The sequence below is a fragment of the Heptranchias perlo genome, chromosome 16 (genome assembly GCF_035084215.1).
Source record: "Heptranchias perlo isolate sHepPer1 chromosome 16, sHepPer1.hap1, whole genome shotgun sequence".
NCBI classification, from domain to species: Eukaryota; Metazoa; Chordata; class Chondrichthyes; order Hexanchiformes; family Hexanchidae; genus Heptranchias; species Heptranchias perlo.
Window position 1 is genome coordinate 18805874 of NC_090340.1, and position 19051 is coordinate 18824924.

The window sequence follows — 19051 nt, forward strand, 5'->3', positions numbered from 1 at the left end:
CTGCTGTGAAGCAGAGGTGAATGTATGTATGGAATGAGTGAGAGGTGGTATAATGTGCCCATGTGAATGGTTTTAAAAGATGTGATGCAGGGGAGTTGTTCAGAGTGCTGGGGAAGGGGGAGGAATGACTGTTGCCAGGTGCTACTGTGAGAGAGATGGAAAATTAGAGACCTGCACTCACCCTTGCTGCTCTTGTCAGGTTGAAGCATTTCCTACATTGAACCCAGGTCATGGGATGATGCTCCTGGAACTGACCATCTCTGCTGATGAGGTGTTGCCACCCGCTGGGACTTATTTTTTAATGTGACTCTCTCGATCCTGTGACATAGCAGACTCACCATGTTGGGTTTTAAAGCCCATTCTCTCGCATCCTTTCCTGGTACTTTACTGTTCGAGTCATCACTGAGTTATAGTGACCTTTCTCCAACAATGCTGCCTGTAACACTCTGCTGTGTTATTTGCTAGTTTTTGCTATTTATGTAACAATATAGAAAAAAATATCAAATATAAGTGAATGAGTAAATAAAATGATTCCTCCTCATTTTCCAAAGTTATGTCATTGTCCTGCAGATCTTTAACCCGAATCTTCCTCTAAATGAGCTGAACCTGACTGACATGGAGGCAAACCTTGCAATGGTAAGGATAGGCATGGAACAAATTAATAGCCCAGGCATGTGAGTGAGAATCTGATTTAAAAAGACAAGAAATCACTGTTTTGTAATCCAGTTCCTCACCGCGCAATCTTTACGACATGTATAAGTCCAGTAAATCCACTGAATGTGTGCGCAAAACCCACCAATATTCCTAGATCTGATGTCAACAAGATGATGGCATCAAGAATTCATGGCAACAACTCGGCTTTCTTTTGGTGTTATTGCTGCTATTATTATTATTGTCATTATGATGTCCAGTGATTCTTGCTGGGGTCTGATGTTGGGTGAGAACATAAGAAATAGGAGCAGGAGTAGGCCATACGGCCCCTCGAGCCTGCTGTGCCATTCAATCAGATCATGGCTGATCTTCGACCTCAACTCCACTTTCCCGCCCGATCCCCATATCCCTTGATTCCCCTAGGGTCCAAAAATCTATCCATCTCAGCCTTGAATATATTCAATGACTCAGCATCCACAGCCCTCTGGGGTAGAGAATTCCAAAGATTCACAGCCCACTGCGTGAAGAAATTCCTCCTCATCCCAGTCTTGAATGGCCGATCCGTTATCCCGCGACTATGCCCCCTAGTTCTAGACTCTGTAGCCAGGGGAAACAATCTCTCAGCATCTACCATGTCAAGCCCCCGCATAATCTTATATGTTTCAATGAGATCACCTCTCATTCTTCTAAACTCCAGAGAGTATAGGCCCATTCTACTCAACCTCTCTTCATAGGACAACCCTCTCATCCCAGGAATTAATCTAGTGAACCTTTGCTGCACCGCCTCCAAGGCAAATATATCCTTATTTAGATAAGAAGACCAAAATTGTATGCAGTACTCCAGGTGAGGTCTCATTAAAGCCCTGTATAACTGTAGTAAGACTTCCTTGCTCTCGTACTCCAACCCCCTTTCAATAATGGCCAACATGCCATTTGCTTTCCTAATCGCCTGCTGTACCTGCATACTAACTTTTTGTGTTTCTTGTATGAGGACACCCAAGTCTCTCTGAACACCAACATTTAATAGTATCTCACCATTTAAAACATATTCTGATTTTCTATTCTTCCAACCAAAGTGAGGACAGCATTCGGCTTGGTCGTCATTTATCCCATGGTCAAATAGCCTTCTGACCTTGCTGAAGCTCAGCCATGAGCAAGATACAAAGTAGTCTCTGGCACCTGTGCAACTCTGCACCAGCACAAGTGAGCATAGATATGAGAGAAGGGGTGAAAAATCAGAAGGGAGTAGAAGAAAACAAAATTGAGAGTTCAGGTGCTATGTAAAATTGAAGTGGTCACTTATATTTGTTACAATTCAAAGGCAAATATTCCTCTGTTAATGTCCCAGTGTCTGGTCTGCCTACACCATGCCCCACTGTAGAAGTAGGACCATTAGGATGTCATTCAACAAAAACACCTGGATCCATGAATTAACATTTCAAGCTAATATCTTGAATCCCCTAAAGGAATACTAGCCGGCCTAGAACTGGCTGACATTTTGGTTCTAAAGATACAGAACAAAGCATAGTGTGATTTTTGTTAGATTATATTTGAAAAATATATGGACCCTGAAAAGGACTTGTTTTCAGTTTTTATCAGGGTATTTCCAAGAAGGCAGACAATGCCCTTTCTCAAAGTGAATTCACTTCTTCAGAGGTGAGAAAGATTACATTACTGATTAAATATAAATCTCCGCATTTAGTAGAATCGTAGAATAATGCAGCGCAGGAGGCCTGTGCCGGCTCTTTGAAAGAGCTATCCAATTAGTCCCACTCTCCTGTTCTTTCCCTACAGCCTTGAAATGTTTTCCTTTTCAGGATTTCATTACAAATGAATAGAATAGAATTTATTTGTCATGTTTAAATTATATAAACAGTGTACTCAGCAGAGATTATGAAATACAGAAATGAACCCACTTTGTGAATTTTTCATCAAGTATCAGTTTTTCAGAGAGTTTGCTATTTTTATGGTGAGCAAATATGTCTGAGGCATCCTCAATGACGTTCAGTCCTAAAATAGCCAGGAGTGGGAGTATACTGATAGGTTCTATAATGCCCAATGTGGGAGCGTATTCACATGTCCCCTAATATTTGCTGTCACTTAACCAGTGGTGGCAATGCAGTTTAACACGAGGCTTCTGCCTGTGATACAGTAAATGGCTAATTGGTTGTAAAATATTGCACCTCCCCATTGTAGGGATCATTAATCAAACAACATGGACATGTGACAGGGAGGGTGATTCTTTTCCTGATTGGAAAACTGGCTTTGATTCTAGTATGTGGTTCGTGATTTCCCAGATTCAGAAACTTATAGTGGATCCAGAGCTGAGGCCGATTGAACCGTCCAACAAAGCCCTGAAAACTGGAGCAAGCTCAGGTAAATCAGTTCCAAGTGATTTCTGCTAACAGTGCGTTCAACTTATCCAGAAAACAAACCGAATTAAATCTGGAATCCCCTTCTCACTGCCGCTAACTGATCCCAGATCTAACACGTGGGGGGAACCTTCAAAACCTCAAAATTTTAAGTGCAGATGCCAATAAAGACCAGGACAATAACTTTTCAGAAACCACAGCAACTTTATACAGTCCATACAATCTGTGGTCCATTAGGCCTCTGAGTCAGCAGGTTTTGGGTTCAAATCCCACTCCAGAGACTTGGGTACAAAATCTAGGCTGACACTCCAATGCAGTACTATGGAAGTGCTGCACTGTCGGTGGTGCCATCTTTCAGGTGAGACATTAAACCGAGGCCCCGTTGGCCCTCTCAAGTGGATGTAAAAGATCTCATGGCACCATTTCAAAGAAGAGCAGGGGAGTTCTCCCGGTGTCCTGGCCAATATTTATCCCTCAACCAACATCACCAAAACAGATTATCTGGTCGTTTATTTCATTGCTGTTTGTGGGACCTTGCTGTGCGCAAATTGGCTGCTGTCTTCTTGCATTATGTTTGTTTCCAGCCCAATGAGGGAGGAAGCAGTGGTGGATCATGAAGTGGGGAAAGTGGAGCATATTTTAGTGGGGGGACATTTGTGAAACTGATCACAATATCATTAGGTTTCGAGTAGTTATGGAAAAGGACAAGGATAAATCAAATGTGAAAATACTCAAGCCATGGAGGGCTAATTTCAGTGAGTTGAAAAGGGATCTGGCCCAGGTGGATTGGAATCAAAATTGTCAGGTAAAATAGTAAATGAGCAATGGCAGGCCTTCAAAGAGGAGCTAGTTCGGGTGCAGATTAGACACATTCTCACAAGGGGGGAAAGGAAGGGCATCCGAAGCTAGAGGTCCCTGGATGACTAGAGTTACAGAAATTAAAATGAAATAGAAAAAGGAGGCTTATGGTAAATGTCAGGTTCATAATTCAGTAGAGAACCAAGCAGATTACAAAAAGTATAGGGGAGAACTGAAGAAGGAAATAAAAGGGGCAAAGAGGGTGTGTGAGAATAGATTGGCGGGTATCATAAAAGGGAACCCAAAAGTCTTTTATAAACATATAAATAGTAAAAGGGTAGTCAAATGAAGGGTGGGGCCGATTAGGGACCAAAAAGGAGATCATCTTGTGGAGGCAGAGGGCATGGCTGAGGTATCAAATGAATACTTCGCATCCGTCTTCACTAAAGAAGAGGATGCTGCCAATGTCACAGTAAAGGAGGAGGTAGTAGAGAAATTGGATAGGATAAAAATAGATAAAGAGGGTTGGCAGTGTTCAAAATAGAAAAGTCACCTGGTCCAGATGAGATGCATCCTAAGTTGCTGAGGGAAGTAAGGGTGGAAATTGTGGACGCTCTGGCCACAATCTTCCAATCCTCCTTAGATATGGGGGTAGTGCCAGAGGACTGGAGGATTGCAAATGTTACACCTCTGTTCAAAAAAGGGGAGAGGGATAAACCCGGCAATTACAGGCCAGTCAGCCGAATGTTGGTAGTGGGAAAACTTTTGGAGACAACAATCCGGGACAAAATTGATTGGCACTTGGAAAAATATGGGTTAATACTAACTTGATTGAGTTCTCTGATGAAGTAACGGAGAGGGTTGATGAGAGTACTGCAGTTGATGTTGTGTATATGGACTTTCAAAAGGCATTTGAAGTACCACATAATAGACTTGTTAGCAAAATTGAAGCCCACGGGATTAAAGGGGCACTGGCTGCGTAGCTACAAAATTAGCTAGGGGACAGAAAGCAGATAGTAATGGTGAACATTTGTTTTTCAGACTAGAAAGAAGTGTGCAGCAGTGTTCTCCAGGGGTCGGTGTTGCGACAACTGCTCTTTTTGATATATATTAATGACCTGGACTTGGGTATACAGGGCATAATTTCAAAGTTTGCACGAAACTCGGCAATGTAGTTTACGGCGAGGAGAATAGTAACAGACTTCAGGAGGACATAAACAGACTGGTGAAATGGGCAGACACGTGGCAGATGAAATTTAATGCAGAGAGGTGTGAAGTGATTCATTTTGGCAGGAAGAATGAGGAGAGGCAATATAAACTAAATGGTACAATTTTAAAGGGGGTGCAGGAACAGAGAGACCTGGGGGTGTATGTACACAAGTCTTTGAATGTGGCAGGACAAGTTGAGAAGGCTGTTAGAAAGGCATACAGGATCCATGGGTTTATAAATAGAAGCATAGAGTACAAAAGCAAGGAAGTTATGTTGAACCTTTATAAAACACTGGTTAGGCCCCAGCTGGAGTATTATGTTCAATTCTGGGCACCACACTTCTAGGAAGGTTGTCAAGGTCTTAGAGAGGGTGCAGAGGAGAATAGAATGGTACCAGGGATGAAAGACTTCAATTACATGGAGAGATTAGAGAAACTGGGGTTATCTCCTTAGAGCAGAGAAGGTTAAGGGGAGATTAGATAGCTGTTCAAAATCATTGAAGGGTTTTGATAGAGTAAATAAGGAGAAACTGTTACCAGTGGCAGAAGGGTCGGTAACCAGAGGACACAGATTTAAGGTAATTGGCAAAAGAACCAGAGGTGACATGAGGAAAAAAATGTTTATCCAGCGAGTTGTTATGATTTGGAATGCACCGTCAGAAAGGGTGGTGGAAGCAGATTCAATAATAACTTTCAAAAGGGAATTGGATATATACTTGAAGGGGAAAAATTTGCAGGGCTATGGTGAAAGAGCAGGGTAGTGGGATTAATTAGATAGCTCTTTCAAAGAGCTGGCACAGGCACGATGGGCCAAAAGGCCTCCTTCTGTGCTGTATCATTCAATCCTTACAATAGCGACTACACTTCAATAGTACTTCATTGATGATAAAGCTTTTTGGGAGGTCCTGAGGTTGTGAAAGGTGCTTTATAAATGCAAGTCATTCTTCTTTCTAAATGGTTCTTATGATGTGGAGATGCCGGTGATGGACTGGGGTTGACAATTGTAAACAATTTTACAACACCAAGTTATAGTCCAGCAATTTTATTTTAAATTCACAAGCTTTCGGAGATTTTCTCCTTCCTCAGGCAAATGTTTCAGGATCTCCTTGAAGCCTACGCATTTATACATATTGAACAATACATGGTGTTTACAGACTGCCCCTGCAACTGCCCGTTGCCAAGGCAATCACCGTGTTCAGACAGAGAGGTGTCATCTGCAGAACCCCCGAATACACATTCAACAAAAAAACAAACAGGGAAAAAAAACAGAGAAAAAAAAACACAGAGAGAGGCAGAAACATCCGGAAGGCAGAGAGAGCCAGCAAATGACCCATTATATTAAAAACAGATAACATTTGTTCGCTGGTGGGGTAACGTGTAGCGTGACATGAACCCAAGATCCCGGTTGAGGCCGTCCTCATGGGTGCGGAACTTGGCTATCAATTTCTGCTCGACGATTTTGCGTTGTCGTGTGTCTCGAAGGCCGCCTTGGAGTACGCTTACCCGAAGGTCGGTGGATGAATGTCCATGACTGCTGAAGTGTTCCCCGACTGCTGAAGGGTTCCCTCCCAGTCGGGGAACACTTCAGCAGTCATGGACATTCATCCACCGACCTTCGGGTAAGCGTACTCCAAGGCGGCCTTCGAGACACACGACAACGCAAAATCGTCGAGCAGAAATTGATAGCCAAGTTCCGCACCCATGAGGACGGCCTCAACCGGGATCTTGGGTTCATGTCACGCTACACGTTACCCCACCAGCGAACAAATGTTATCTGTTTTTAATATAATGGGTCATTTGCTGGCTCTCTCTGCCTTCCGGATGTTTCTGCCTCTCTCTGTGTTTTTTTTTCTCTGTTTTTTTTCCCTGTTTGTTTTTTTGTTGAATGTGTATTCGGGGGTTCTGCAGATGACACCTCTCTGTCTGAACACGGTGATTGCCTTGGCAACGGGCAGTTGCAGGGGCAGTCTGTAAACACCATGTATTGTTCAATATGTATAAATGCGTAGGCTTCAAGGAGATCCTGAAACATTTGCCTGAGGAAGGAGAAAATCTCCGAAAGCTTGTGAATTTAAAATAAAATTGCTGGACTATAACTTGGTGTTGTAAAATTGTTTACAAATGGTTCTTATCAGGAATTTGGTCCCTATTGTCATGGACAGGGAGGAATGCTCAGATGGAGCGATATCCAGTTAAGCAGGAATTTTCTCAGGCTTTCTTATTCTTTGGCTCAGAGTCCTCCCTAACAGGCATGTGGCCGTACTCTGGAGTCACATCATTGTGGAAAGAATATTGAAACTCTACTCACAAATATATACTTGAGTAGAGTTTCAAGCATCTAGAATTCTTGCTTATGAATTTTGTACGCATCCTGGTAAGACCTGGGGAATGGAGTAGGTATCTATTCTCTGGGGTATCATTCAATACTTTCAACAAGTCAGTGATTTTCAGATTAAAAAAGGCTGATCGTGGAAGACGTACAGACAGAAGTAAGACCATGCATATGTGAATAAGACAGACAGTGAGAAAGAAATGAGAGACTGAAGGAGACAAACAGATAGAAGAGACAGATAGATCAAGAAATACAGTTAAATATTAAAGCTGCTTTTTAGATTCCAGGAGACCCAAACTAGTGCTGCTGGTTCTTAGAGCGTAGGTTTTGTGCGGCTGGCTGCAGAGTGTAAATCTGATGGGACTTGCCAAAGTCGGCAGCTGGGTTTCTGGGTCTTCTCAGCCACCAGTCTTATCAAATCCCGGCAGTTTTGCATTTGGCTTGCAGCTGACTGTGCAAAACCCACTCCTCTGGGAACCAATGGCACTCGCGCTGCTTTAAGCAATGTAAAAACATCTTCAAAAGTAGTGACAGAAAACAAGGCATTTGATATTGTTCCTCATAGTGCAGGCCTCCCTTGGCCGGCAGCCAAATCAAGGTAGATCTGTCTGAAACTTTTAGATCAGTAGGAAGGAAGGCCCGTTTTTCACTGGTTCTGCCCGGCTGCCACCGAACAGAGTCAGTGAACAAGCCTGTGTCAGCAGCTGAGCATTTCAGTGCTGACATCATCGCCCACAATTATATTTATTATCTTCATATTGACATCATGAAACATGGTCATCATATCAATTCTTCAGGCATGCATTCTGCCCAAGATGCCACAGCCAGCCTTGCGCACCTGCCTCTCCTTTGCTGCCAATTCAGGAGACCAGCAGAGGCCCTTAAAAGAAAATTTGGGAGTGGTGCTCTTAGGCTGCACACCCAAGACCTCACCGATACAATAAAAGGCCCTAGGGTCTTGCAGTATTTAGGTTGGTGTCTGTACTGCGAGCTCAAGTCCCCTGGGGGCTAGAATCATGGGCAGATATAACTATTCCTCTTTTAGGAAAGCCCTTCATCACTGGGGCCAGAGGTCAAAGAAAAATATAAACTCATCTCAGAAATAAAGATAAATCGGTGCCTCTCGTAAAACTTAATCACATCATAGGAACAATGAGTGTGCTATCCTCCACTGCTTCCAACCATTTCAAGAGCCTAGAAATGGGTCCCTTTGCCCTTTTGGGCACAGATTATTGTGTGGGTAGTGCTGGGAAATAATTCTCCATTATTTTTAGAGCTCTAAGAAAAATAAATTAGTTTTGGGGTAGGGGTTATTTTAGTCATGAATAAACACTCCATTGTTTGAACCTGAAGAAAGGTAATATTTTCACGCAAGGCTTTCTTTTATAGTGTATTCCCTCCCTCTCCTTCAGTGTGCAATTATGTTAGCTCTTCGGGATCTTGCTGAGATGGCTGTTGATCCTCTGGTCTCTTTCTAATTATTTCTAGGGAAACAACATCTTCAGCAATCTACACAGCATCTTCTTCCAGAGCCCCACCTTCCAATCAATCACGAACTCTCCAATTTAGACCACGACACAGCCCTCTACGAGCTCACCGAGGATACAGGTGCCTATTTCCCAGATCCCGAAGTGGGACAGGAGGAATTCTGAGAAAAACTGGACCCAAGCAGCAGGACGTGGCTAAGCAGTCACATGCTTTGGCCCCTACTGTGCTGTTTATACAAAGCAGATATTCTTCCACGACAAAAAAACCTTTTGGAGGATCCTGAGAATTGTGGATCCCTGCCTCCCGGTGACTCCAATGGCACTGCCTTAAGGGACCCACTTACCTTCTGTTCATCTTTTTTTTTCTATGGCTTTCCTCTTCACTCCAAATTTCATGAGGCTGGAGGAAGTGAATTCTTGCATTCTTACGGGCTGGGATTTGTAGGTACTGCCAGGTGGAATCTACCCCACAAGAGTTCTCTTGAGTCCTGCAGGATGCCAGATAGGAAATGAGCCTGTGATGGTGCTGTGCAACAGCACAGAGATCTCGTCCACAACTATTTTTTGCCTTGTGTGTAATTTGATCTTTTAAGGTTCTGTTTCAGAATTCTTGTTTGTGTGTTACACATCTTAAATATGGATGAAGAACGGAAATCATTTCTGTATGTGTATATTACAGCACACTACAAAGCAGTTTTCTTTTCCATTCTTATACCTTGCATTGGTTAAAAGTGCTGGGCTTGACAGGGTTGGGTTTGATGTATTGATACTGCACTTGGATTATTTTTGACCGAGCTATTGTGATAAATCTTTACACATTCAATAAAAAAGTTGAAGCAGCTTTTTATTTTGAATGATTCCCATGTTACATAGAAAGGTAAGTAAACTCAGCACTAGAATGGTTATCGACCCCTTCTACACAGGCTCATTCTACCTTGCTATGACTCAGGCTTGTTCTCAATACTTTATCCCCATTCTCACCGTAAATAGGCGAGCCCGCACTCTGTAAGATCTGAATCTTATACGTTTGGGAGATAGCATGCCATGGAGCAAGTAGCCCTCCCTCTGTTGTAAACTTGCTATTGAATAATACATAGATTCCACTATATCTCACATCACTTCAGAAGACAGATATAATCAGCCATCCCAGACACTTTTTGTAACAGGCTAAACTATTAAACTGGTTTATTCACAAACAGAATTATTTCTATATGTAAGTTTGGAAACCATTTACCACGGGTTAATCAATTAGAGAAGGCCCCCTGAATTAATCTTACGGGATTTAAGAGAAAGTACTTCTCAGAAAGAAATAAGCAATCTTGTTTCTCAGCAAAAAGAGATTATGGTCTCTGTAAGAAATAAGTTAGCATAAATTTAAGGAGCCTATGGGTGCATTCACCCTATAACTGTAGCATTGGTGCAATGCACTTTCACTTCACACCAACAATGCATTTATGCCACAAATGCTACCGGAATCAGGGCACAACCAACATCATTGAGCAGGACTCTCTAGAAGAGATAATCTCACTCCAGTTCAACCCTGACACCCTATTTACACTCCATAAATCAAACTTCAATGTGAAGCCAAAATTGTTTTGCACCACTGTTAAACATATAGTGTGAATGGACTACAATAACTCCATGCAAGACAAATATAACTGAGTCTTAATTGGCAGTTCTGTAGCATTTATGTTCAGGAATCCACTTTGATTCAAAAGCAGTTTCTTTTTAGGACATTCTCAGTAGCCCATCCTGATGAGTTTACAGAACAAATACACTATTTACATATTATGTTACAAACAACTGAGGTAAGTCAGAAAGTAGCCTTAGGAGACCCAACCTGCTGGATGGGTTAAAATAGCCGCTAATACTAAACCTTTAAATCAGAGCAATATGATGGCAAGGTTTGAAATTTGAACCTGCACAGCGCATGTCTCTCCTGAACACCATTAGGCTCAGACAATTACTGACCATCAAACTCTATATTCTGTGATATTGGCAAGCCCTTTGAAGACGATTCAGTTGCTTGACATTCCCTTGTCTGGAGGCACAAACACAGTTGCTGCTATCACTCCAGGACCTGCAAATGGTGCAGTGTTTGGAAGCCGGTATTCTGTTGTCAAGCTATAGAATTTAGCTAAATTGTTCTGAAACAATCAAGACTATACTCAGATCTTTGGAATCAAATAGTTATGAAAAAGACATCCTGCAAAAACTCCAAATGGCATTTTTCTGATTGGAATCCCAAACTTCCATGATAAACTTGGGGCTTACTGGAACTTGTCCCTTACATCTTGCAAAAGAGCTCAAAGGACACAATAATTTAGATAAAGTGAGCCATGAAACTGCAGTTGGAGTAAGGCTGCCACTATTGTATTAAAGAGCATATTGTTGACATAGACTGAACAGGCTTATACTGGTACCTTATTTTCTGAACAATGAACCTCACATACTTTCTGCAGGAAAGCTTTGGGCTGCAGTGAAAATATGTGCACCCTTCAGGCCTGAGGCTTGTGTAAGCGGTATTACTTGCAACTCTGCTGTTGGAGAAATGTGTTCAAGAACCTGAGATTCAGGATGAATTAATTGGTTATTTTGGAGATAAGAAAACTGTGAGTATAATATTTTCTTTTCTAGGCATTAGAAAGCTTTGGAAGCGAAATAAAGCAACTGAAGTTAAGAGCTCCTTGCTAGGAACACACTGTGATTGAATTGAGAAAGTAATGGCTTTGCCAGGAAAATTCCCTTGAAATGAAGGAGACAGTCTTTCTGGACTGTCTTCATTTGAATCTGACATGGGAGCCCAAGAGGGTAAAGTTTGTCTTGGGCAATAGAGCATCAGCATACTATTTCACACTGTAAAGCTGTCTGCAAAGTCAGGGTGGTCTCCTAACTGGTAGTGGCGATAGCAATTTGGGAGAATTTTGTATTGTATTTTTGTATGACAAAAGTGAATGTGAATTTAAATGTTTCAGCCAGCAGTAGCATTAAAGGAGCCCATTGTCTGTGTCTGGGGACAGGTCAATACATGAAATTGACCAGATATATTCACATTTACACTTTGAATCAGCTGGCCTTCTTTGCTGGTGCAAATATCTGTGCTCAGAACCCAATTAGATCCAAGATTTCAAAGCATTTCTTTGAAATGTTAATATTTGCGAGTCTGCAAATGGGATGGGAGTGGGGGGGGAAGAGGAAGATAAATTTTCTGGCTAACCCTTGAGAAGAAAACAGTTACTATCTCAATGTGATGTGAAAGACTACTTTTGACATTTAAAAAAAGTGTGCCTTAGCTCTTCAGGTTTAATTCAGTTCACTTGTGAAGTTAACAGACATAGGAACTAGTTTGCTTAAGTATGTAACGCATTCTATTACAGAGTTGTTAAATGTTTAGGTTTTTTACAGTAAATATTTCTTTGGGTTCAGTATCACTGGTCACTCCTGTAAGCGGATCGAATGTCTTGTATGAACCGGAATGTTTTTACCTGCCCAATATCTCACTAAATGTAGTGACACTGAAGGGTTGAACAGAGAACACTTGTCACTGTTCTGCTATTTGCTGGAATATGTTACATGCTATCATTCTCAATTTTAGAAAGCAGATGAATATACACTATCAGACAGTGTCGCAAGCCATAAACCAACAGGCAAATGAACAGTACATCAACGTATTTACAGTAATTACAACGCTACCATTCTCAATATCAACAGTAGGCAGTTCCCCTGCACTAACCCTCAACATAAAACTATCCTTTGAAAAACAACGGTACCTTATTTTGTATGATGTGCAGTGCGGAAATGTTTTCTGGGCATGTCAGGTGTCCCGCAGTAGCCAAGATCATGTTCCCTGCAGAAAGTATCTTTTTAAACTTGTATTGTGCTCTCTCAGCCTCCCCACCCCCTCCCAAATTTGTAGAATGGGTCAGCGAGCTGCATTTCCACCAGTTCCATGCACCTTGCACTACCCAGGGTCCCCTGGACAGTCAGATCCCAAAAGATGTTTGGCATATGACTTGCCACTGCTCCATATGCCTACACTGTACTCACAGTTGGTACAAGACCCTTGTCTGAAACCATGCTGGTGCCGACCATGTTTAGGTGGGTGAAGCCGAAAACCCTGAGACACACTATCAGCAGTCGCTGTGGCTGACTGTAAAGCATGTGATCCCTTAGTCTCCGCCTTGCTCTGCTGAGTAGGCTGACCACATCTTCAGGACCCATGTTTATCCTCTATCAAAACCTTGAATGCCATTGCTTCTGTAACCTCCAATTCATTCATTCCTGTACAAGTACGATATTCTAGCCAAACCGTGGCCACAGGTACATCTAAGGAACAATATATATCTCTTGAAAATGAGCAATTTTGCCTTTCACATATTATGTATCTGATGCACTTGCGTGAAAGTTAAACACACAAACAACTTTGTATTTTTATTATTATTTGTTCTTGGGATGTGGGTGACATTGGCAAGGTTTCATTTATTGCCCATCCCTAGTTGCTGTGAGGTGGCAGTGGTGGTCCTTCTCCTTCAACCGCTGTAGTTGGGAGGAAGAATAGAAAAACAGAATATTGTTTAAATGGTAAGAAACTATTAAATGTTGGTGTTCAGAGACTTGGTTGTCCTGGTACAAGAAACACGAAGTTAGTATGCAGATACAGCAAGCAATTAGGAAGGCAAATTGCATGTTGACTTCTATTGCAAAGCGGTTGGAGTACAAGAGTAAGGAGGTTTTACTGCAATTGTACAGGGCTTTGGTGAGACCTCACCTGGAGTACTGTATACAGTTTTGGTCTCCTTATCTAAGGAAGGATATACTTGCCTTGGAGGCATTGCAAAGAAGGTTCACTAGATTAATTCCTGGGATGAGAGGGTTGTCCAATGAAGAGAGGTTGAGTAGAATGGGCCTATACTCTGGAGTTTGGAAGAGAGGTGATCTCATTGAAACATATAAGATTATGAGGGGGCTCGACAGGGTAGATGCTGAAAGATTGTTTCCCCTGGCCAGAGAGTCTAGAACTAGGGGGTGTAATCGCAGGATAAGGGATCAGCCATTCAAGACTGAGATAAGGAGGAATTTCTTCACGCAGAGGGTTGTGAATCTTTGGAATTCTCTACCCCAGAGGGCTGTGGATGCTGAGTCATTGAATATATTCAAGGCTGAGATAGATTTTTGGACTCTAGGGGGATCGGGCAGGAAAGTGGAGTTGAGGTTAAAGATCAGCCATGATCTGATTGAATGGTGGAGCAGGCTCGAGGGGCCATATGGCCTACTCCTGCTCCTATTTCTTATGTTCTTACGTCCTTGCGCTGATGGTGCTCCCACAATGGTATTGGGCAGGGAATTGCAGTGACTATGAAGGAGGAGCAATATATGTCCAATTCAGGATGGTGTGTGACTTGGAAGGGAACTTGGAGTTGATGGTGTTCCTATTGCATTGCTGCTGAGGGGGACAGAGGTGGGGAGATGCTATCAAAGTAACCCTAGTGAGTTGCTGCAGTGCATCCTGTAGATTGAACCTACTGAAGCTGCAGTGCAACTGGTGATGGAAGGGGTGGACATAGAATCTAGTGGCTGAAGCATCAATCAAACTGATCTGACCTGTATGAGCTGCTTAAATGTTGTTGCAACTGCATCCATCCAGGCGAATGGTGAGTGTTCCATCGCACTCATAGCTGGTGGTGAGGTTTTGAGGGATCAGTTGTCAGAAAATACCCAGTCCTGTCCTGCTCTTGTAGCCACAGTATGGCTGGTGTAGTTCAGCTTCTGGTCAGTGCTCATCCCCAAGTCAGCAAAGTTGAAGCCCATGGAATAAAAGGGGCAGTGGCAGCATGGATACAAAATTGGCTAAGTGACAGGAAACAGAGAGTAGCGGTGAACAGTTGTTTTTTCCGGACTGGAGGAAGGTATACAGGGGTCAGTAGTAGGACCACTGCTTTTCTTGATATATATTAATTACCTGGACTTGGCTGTACAGGGCACAATTTCAAAATTTGCTGATGACACAAAACTTGGAAGTCTAGTAAACAGTGAGGAGGATAGTGATAGACTTCAAGAGAACACAGACAGGCTAGTGGAATGGGCAGACACGTGGTCGATAAAATTTAATGCAGAGAAGTGAGAAGTGATACATTTTGGCAGGAGGAATGAGGAGAGGCAATAATAAACTAAAAGGGGGTGCAGGAACAAAGAAACCTGGGGGTATATGTGTACAAATCGCTGAAGGTGGCAAGGCAGGTTGAGAAAGCGGTTATAAAAGCTTATGGGATCCTGGGCTTTATAAATAGAGGCATAGAGTACAAAAGCAAGGAAGTTATGATGAACCTTTATAAAACACTGTTTCAGCCACAACTGAAATATTGTGTCCAATTCTGGGCACCGCACTTTAGGAAGGATGTGAAGGCCTTAGAGAGGGTGCAGAAAAGAATTATTAGAATAGTTCCAGGGATGAGGGACTTCAGTTAAGTGGATAGGCTGGAGAAGCTGGGGTTGTTCTCCTTAGAGCAGAGAAGGTTGAGAGGAAATTTGATAGAGGTGTTCAAAATCATGAAGGCTCTAGACAGAAGCTGTTCCCATTGGTAGACGTCAAGAACAAGAGGACACCGATTTAAGGTAATTGTCAAAAGAACCAAGGGCGACATGAGGAAAAACATTTTTACGCAGTGAGTGGTTATGAGCTGGAATGCAGTGCCTGAAAGAGTGGTGGAGGCGGATTCAATTATGGCTTTCAAAAGGGAATTGGATAAGTACTTGAAGGAAAAAATATGCAAGGCTACGGGGAAAGGGCGGGGGAGTTGGACTAGCTGGATTGCTCTTTCAGAGAGCTGGCAAGGGCTCGAAGGGCCGAACTGCCTCCTTCTATGCTGTAACCATTCTATGATTCTATGTTAATGGTGCAGTCTGCAGAAATAGCTGGCAGTAACCAATTTTAAACCTTTGTGTGCTATTATCAAGAAATAATCTAATATTTACTCCATCAGAGACAAAAATGCTTCACAAAATCTATGAAAGATTATTCCATCCAAAAAGTCTTGCACATTTTGCAAGCCTTGCTTGCGATGAGGTGACCCAGAAGTTAAGGTGTTGAACTGCTAATCCTTACTTGAAAAGGAAAAATTTGCAGGGTTATGGGGAAAGAGCAGGGAAGTGGGACCAATGGAGAGCTCTTTCAAAGAGCCAACACAGACATGATGGGCCAAATGGCCTCCTGTTGTACTATTCTATGAAATTATTGGACTGGGTGAAAAATGTATTCTAAAAAGAGGTTAAATTAACCCATTGTGGACTGCTTCTATTTTTATTGTTTTAAGTATTGTGCTACTAGTTTCTTGCTGTACCTTACTGTTTCTGTATTCCGTCTCACTCACAAATAAATCTACTAGGTTTGGCCTGAACTGATAGTTTGATGGTGTGGTATTTGCTACCTTTTTGGAGAAAGCTGGAGAATGTGGTGGGTGTCCCTATCTTGTATAATCTCTGGTGAACTGTGCTGTAAATCACGGGTAATAGTCCCATGACATGCTATCCCACTCAACACATATGCTTATGGGAAATGCCCTGCTGTGAACATATGACAAAAGTTAGGAGAAAACTCAGATTGTAACAGTAACTCTAGCTATGACGGGGAAATTTTAAAACAAAAAGTATGGACTGAGAAAGGGCTTTCTGGCCCAATGAGCCTGCTATTTCCAACAGACCACATACAATTTCCATGGGCTTAGATTCTCAACTGACTTTGATCGAAGGTGAAATAACTACAGGTAAAACATAAAAAGATACAACTCTGAAATTTCTCAGACCCTTGAAGATGCTCAAATGAAAATTTCATGAAAGTAATCTGCACCGTTCAGACATATACAGATAATATTTCCATGGTCCCATCTGACTTGGAACCATAATTCTAAGGAGTATTTGGTCATCTTCATCTATAATTATCTTCACCCTTTCATCCTGTGCTTAACGAGGTACACATCCAGCTTTTTCTTAGTGTTGAGTGTCAGTTTGGCTCAGTTGGTAGCACTTTTGCCTGAATCAAGTTTGTGGGTTCAAGTCCCACTTCAGGACTTAAGCACATAATTTTTTGATGCGGTAACAGAGGGTAGATAAGGGCAATGCAGTGTTGTATATGGACTTTCAAAAGGCGTTTGATAGAGTGCCGCATAATAGGCTCATCATCAAGATTAAAGCCCATGGAACAAAAGGGGCAGTAGCAGTATGGATACAGAATTGGCTAAGTAACAGGAATCAGAAAGTAGTGGTGAACGGTTGTTTTCTGGACTGGAGGGAGGTGTACAGTGGTGTTCCCTGGGGTCAGTACTAGGACCACTGCTTTTCTTGATATATATTAATGATTTGGACTTGGGTGTACAGGGCACGATTTCCAAATTTGCAGATGACACAAAACTTGCAAGTGTAGTGAACAGCGAGGAGGATAGTGATAGACTTCAAGAGGATACAGACAAGCTGGTGGCATAGACCGACATGTGGCAGATGAAATTTAACGCAGAAAAATGCGAGGTGATACATTTTGGTAGGAAGAATGGGGAGAGGCAATATAAACTAAATGGGGTACAGAAGAGAGATCTGGGGGCATATGTACACAAATAGTCAATGGCAGGGCAGGTTGAGAAAGTGGTTAAAAAAGTATATGGGATCCTGGGCGTTATAAATAAAGGCATAGAGTACAAAAGCAAGGAAGTCATGATGAACCTTTATAAAACACTGCTTCGGCCGCAACTGGGCACCGCACTTTAGGAAAGATGTGACAGCCTTAGTGGGTGCAGAAGAGATATACTAGAATGATTCCAGGGATGAGGGACTTTAGTTATGTGGATAGACTGGAGAAGCTGGGGTTGTTCTCCTTGGAACAGAGGTTGAGAGGAGATTTGATAAGAGGTATTCAAAATCATGAAGGGTCTAGACAGAGTAGAGAGAAACTGTTCCCATTGGCAGAATGGTCAAGAACCAAAGGTGATATGAGGAAAAACTACAGCAAGTGGTTAGGATCTGGAGTGCACTGCCTGAGGGGGTGGTGGAGACAGATTCAATCATGGCTTTCAAAAGGGAACTGGATAAGTACTTGAAAGGAAAAAATTCACAGGGCTATGGGGATAGGGCGGGGGAGTGAATTGCTTTTGCATAGGGCCAGCAGACTCGATGGGCCGAATGGCTGCCTTCCATTATATGATAATACAACCTGACTCTTCAGTGCAGTTCTGAGGGAGTGCTGCACTGTTGGAGGTGCCATCGTTTGGATGTGATCTTAAACTGCAGCTTTGTCCGCATGTTCAAGTGGATGTAAAAATATCTCATGGCACTATTAGAAAAGGAATTGGCTGATCTGTGTGTCCTGGTCAACACCAACATCACCAAGAACAACTTAACTCATTCACTTCATTTGCTGTTCATTGGACCATTCTGTACTCAGTCTGCTTTACTTATGCAGTGACTGCACTTCAAAGAAATTCACTGGTCATTAAGCAGTTTGGGACATCCTGAGGACATTATAATGCATTTTATAACTAAGTTTTTTTCTCTTTCTAACTCTGCACATAAGCCTATTCAAGATCTCTAGTAAACTAAATGGGGAAGGGAACTTGAGCAGACTTCAGGAGGACAGACAGACTGGTGAAATGGGTAGTCACATGGCAGATACAATTTAATGCGGATAAGTGTGAAGTGATGCACTTTGGGAGGAACAATATGGAAAGGCAGTATAATCTAAATGGTACTATTATGAGGGGGGCGCAAGAGCAGAGGGACCTGGGGTTGCATATTCACAAATCTTTGAAGGTGGCAGGGCAAGTTGATACGGCGGTTAAGAAAGCATATGGGATACTTGGCTTTGTAAATAGGGGCATTGAATACAAAAACAAGGAAGTCATGCTAAACCTTTACAAATCACTGGTTAGAACTCAGCTGGAATATTGTGTACAATTCTGGGCACCACACTTTAGGAAGGATGTCAAGGCCTTGGAGAGGGTACAGAGGTTTACCAAGATGATACCAGGGATGAGGGACTTCAGTTATGCGGAGAGATTGGAGAAGTTCAAATTGTTCTCGTTAGAACAGAGAAGGTTAAGGGGAGACCTAATAGAGGGATAATAATGAGGGGTTTTGATAGACCAAATAGGGGGAAACTGTTTCTTCGGGCAAGTAGGTCAGTAACCAGAGGTCACAGATTCAAAATAATTGGCAAAAGA

General features: G+C 42.4%; 1 protein-coding gene across 1 annotated transcript in view; it reads left to right on the plus strand.

Annotated features, from left to right (window-relative positions):
* hsf4 (heat shock transcription factor 4) overlaps positions 1 to 9686 on the plus strand; it is a 40865-nt gene extending 31179 nt beyond the window's left edge. The window contains exons 11-13 of the mRNA XM_067997436.1: positions 571 to 636; positions 2949 to 3027; positions 8851 to 9686. Of these exons, the coding sequence (XP_067853537.1) occupies positions 571 to 636; positions 2949 to 3027; positions 8851 to 9014 (309 nt within the window). The 3' untranslated portion in view covers positions 9015 to 9686. The remainder of the gene's footprint in view (positions 1 to 570; positions 637 to 2948; positions 3028 to 8850) is intronic.
* The last annotated feature ends 9365 nt before the right edge of the window (positions 9687 to 19051 follow it).